Genomic DNA, 3,123 nt, shown 5'->3' with positions numbered 1-3,123 from the left:
CTACCTCACTCTAGTGTGCCTCCTTCATGAGAGTAGAGATTATCATTTCTGTGTTAGATATTTAAAAAGTTAGCTATATGGATTTTTTTTTAATCCTCACCTGAGCTTATTGATTTTAGAGATGGGAGATGAGGGAGTGAGAGAGAGGGAGAGGGAGAGGGGAAGGGAGAGGGAGAGATAGGAACATCAATGACGCGAAAAAATCAGGGTTTGGCTGCCTCCTGCACGCCCCTTACTGGGGATCAAGCCCACAACCCGGGCATGCGCCTTGACCCGAATCCGTGACCTCCTGGTTCATAGGTTGATGCTCAACCACTGAGCCACGCCAGCCGGGCTACCACTTCTTTTGTTTTTTTAATATATTTTATTGATTTTTTACAGAGAGGAAGGGAGAGGGAGAGAGAGTTAGAAACACATATGAGAGAGAAACATCGATCAGCTGCCTCCTGCACACTCCCCACTGGGGATGTGCCCGCAACCAACGTGCATGCCACTGACCGGAATCGAACCCGAGACCCTTGAGTCCGCAGGCCGACGCTCTATGGGTCTATCCACTGAGCCAAACGGGTCAGGGCACTACCTCTTAATCTTATAAACATTACTTATCCCCAGTCACTCAGGCATAACATAAATATTTATTAAGCGCATACATGCCTGTGTCTATCAGGCTTGTGGAAGACAGTCGCCCTCATGAAATCTACAGCTAACGGGAAAGCAGCGAATAACTTATGAAGGATAATTTTAACTAGGAATAAGCACAATTATTTCCCCCCCTCAAACTGCGGCCTATTTTGTAACTCTCCAGACACGTTTCTACTCCAGGTGTAAGCGGTTAACTCTCAGCATCCCCAGGGAAATTCTCATGGGAAGCCCCGGGGGGCCATTCATTTTCTTCCCTACCTCTTTCCGGCCTTCTCCAGCTCTCCTTCCTCCACGACTTTCAAACACGCAGACCAACACCAGGCCCCAGCCTCTCTACGCTCTCTGCACTGGGGGTCCCCAGCTCCCGCTGCGCTCCACGCCCCCAGCAGTCAAACCTTCCCGCCGCCGCGCGGGAACCCACCGGAAGTTCTTGCCCGGAAGCCCCTGGAGCCCGCGCCCTGTCGATTTCGTTCCCCGAGACTCGTAGAGGAGAGGGTCCTGCAGTGCATTCTGGGAAGGTGGCCGGGCTCTCAGCTTTGTTTCCGGCGGAGGAGCGGCGGGTGGTTTCCCGACAGTCCGCAGGGGCGCCGCGTTCCCCAGGTGGCCGGCTCCCAGCGGAGGCGCTCGGGCTGCCTTGCTTGGCTTCTGGCTCGCGCGAGGGTCCTCCCGCCGCGTCCCCAGCCGCCAGCATGTCTGGGGTGCGCGCGGTGCGGATCAGCATCGAGTCGGCCTGCGAGAAGCAGGTCCAGGAGGTGGGCCTGGATGGCACGGAGACCTACCTGCAGCCGCTGTCCATGTCCCAGAACTTGGCGCGCCTGGCGCAGCGGATCGACTTCAGCCAGGGCTCGGGCTCCGAGGAGGAGGAGGCCGGGGGCGCCGAGGGCGATGCGCAGGACTGGGCGGGGGCCGGGGCCAGCGCGGACCAGGACGACGAGGAAGGTAAGGCCCGGGGCTGCCGCTCGCGTCCGCTGGTCTGTCCAGGCGTCCCGCTCCCCGCCCGGGGAATGCCACCCTGCCTCTTCTATGCTTCGTGAGATGCTGGGTGTCTTGTGAAAGGCAGAGGTTTGTATGAAAGTAACGCCGCGTAGAACAGTCACTGTGCCCTTTTTTTCGTTTTGTTTTTGTTAATCCTCACCCGAGGATATTATCCATGGATTTTTAGAGACTGGAAAGGAGAGGGAGAGACACACAGAGAGAAACATCGATGTGAGAGAGAGACAATCAGTTGGTTGCCTCCCGCAGTCGCCCCAGGATTGAGCCTGCAACCGAGGCGCCTGCCCTTGACCGGAATCGAACCCGCGACCCTTCAGTCCACAGGCGGATGCTCTAACGACTGAGCAACCAGCCAGGGCTCTTTTTAAAAATAGCTGGACAATTTAGGGTTTTGTTTTATTATCAGTACTCCTCTTTCTGCAAGTTTCCTTGAGTTGGAGCGTTTGAGACCTGTTACTGATGCAGTGTTTACCTTTTTAATCGAGCTGCTGTCACTTGGCGCACTCTGGTTAAGATGTTTCTCTGTGCAGTGTGAATGTTGATAGTAACACCTGTATTGATTGGGGCATGAGATAAAGGTGTAAGAGGTAGACAGCGGCCACGTCTAGTCGGCCAGGATAAGCATGTGGCTTTTATCAGAAGGACAAAATGGAAGCTTTGGAAGGATTTTAAGTAGACAGATGATTTTGTTTAAAAAGATTGCTCAGGATGCTATGTAGTAAATGGAAAACAATACTGGAAGGAGGGAGGCTAGCTGGAGAATTGTAGGAAAAATATGAGTGTTTTGGGGTTCTTATTCTAGTCAAGGATAAAAAATATCCACAATTCTTGTTATAGTTGTAGGCAACAGGAGTAGCCATAAACAAAGTGAAAAGATAGGTGGTGGACTGGGAGAAATATTGGCACCCAGTGGTTAATATCCCTCATATTCAGAGTCCCTTCAACCTGCAAAGGAAAAGACAAGTCACGGGAAAAATAAGCCAAAGATATGAACAGTCAGCTGAGGAAAGACCTCAGATCTCTCTAGTAGGGAGAGGCAAGTTAAAACATCATTAAGATACTATTTTCATGCATAAGATTAGCAGAAATTTAAAAGATTGTTAATATCCAGGGTTTGGAATGTGAATTGATGGAGCCTTTTTGGCAGTTCTATATGTATCAGAATTTTTTTAAATAATTCTTTTTTATTTTATTTTTTAATGTATTTTTTATTGTTGATAGTATTACAGATATCTCCCATTTACTCCTCTTTCCCCCCCCTCCCAACCCTCACTCATCTCCCCCGACCCCCCATCTTCACCACCCTATTGGCCATGTCCATGGGCGATGCATATATGTATATAAGTTTAAAGTCTTTGGTTAATCTCTTCCTATCTCCCTACACCCTTCCCCTCTGAGATATGTCAGTCTGTTCCAAGCATCCATGCTTCTGGATCCATTTTCTTCATCAATTTATTATATTCATTAGATTCCACATATAAGTGATAT

The 3,123-nt window shown here is 50.2% G+C and overlaps 2 protein-coding genes across 3 annotated transcripts in view; one reads left to right on the top strand and one right to left on the bottom strand.

Moving 5' to 3' along the window:
• LOC102771374 (endogenous retrovirus group V member 1 Env polyprotein-like) overlaps window positions 1-978 on the bottom strand; it is a 12,795-nt gene extending 11,817 nt beyond the window's left edge. For both annotated transcript variants that reach the window (XM_006771933.2, XM_006771934.2), the window contains exon 1: window positions 901-978. The gene's annotated coding sequence lies outside the window, so the exon portion shown is untranslated. The remainder of the gene's footprint in view (window positions 1-900) is intronic.
• An 88-nt stretch (window positions 979-1,066) lies between these two features.
• The window catches only part of MED17 (mediator complex subunit 17), a 16,694-nt gene continuing 14,637 nt past the window's right edge, over window positions 1,067-3,123 (top strand). Inside the window, exon 1 of the mRNA XM_006771932.2 lies at window positions 1,067-1,581. Coding sequence (XP_006771995.1) covers window positions 1,332-1,581 — 250 coding nt within the window. The 5' untranslated portion in view covers window positions 1,067-1,331. The remainder of the gene's footprint in view (window positions 1,582-3,123) is intronic.

The sequence above is a fragment of the Myotis davidii genome, unplaced genomic scaffold (genome assembly GCF_000327345.1).
Source record: "Myotis davidii unplaced genomic scaffold, ASM32734v1 scaffold345, whole genome shotgun sequence".
In the NCBI taxonomy this organism is placed as follows: domain Eukaryota; kingdom Metazoa; phylum Chordata; class Mammalia; order Chiroptera; family Vespertilionidae; genus Myotis; species Myotis davidii.
This window is presented reverse-complemented; position numbering and strand designations above follow the sequence as displayed.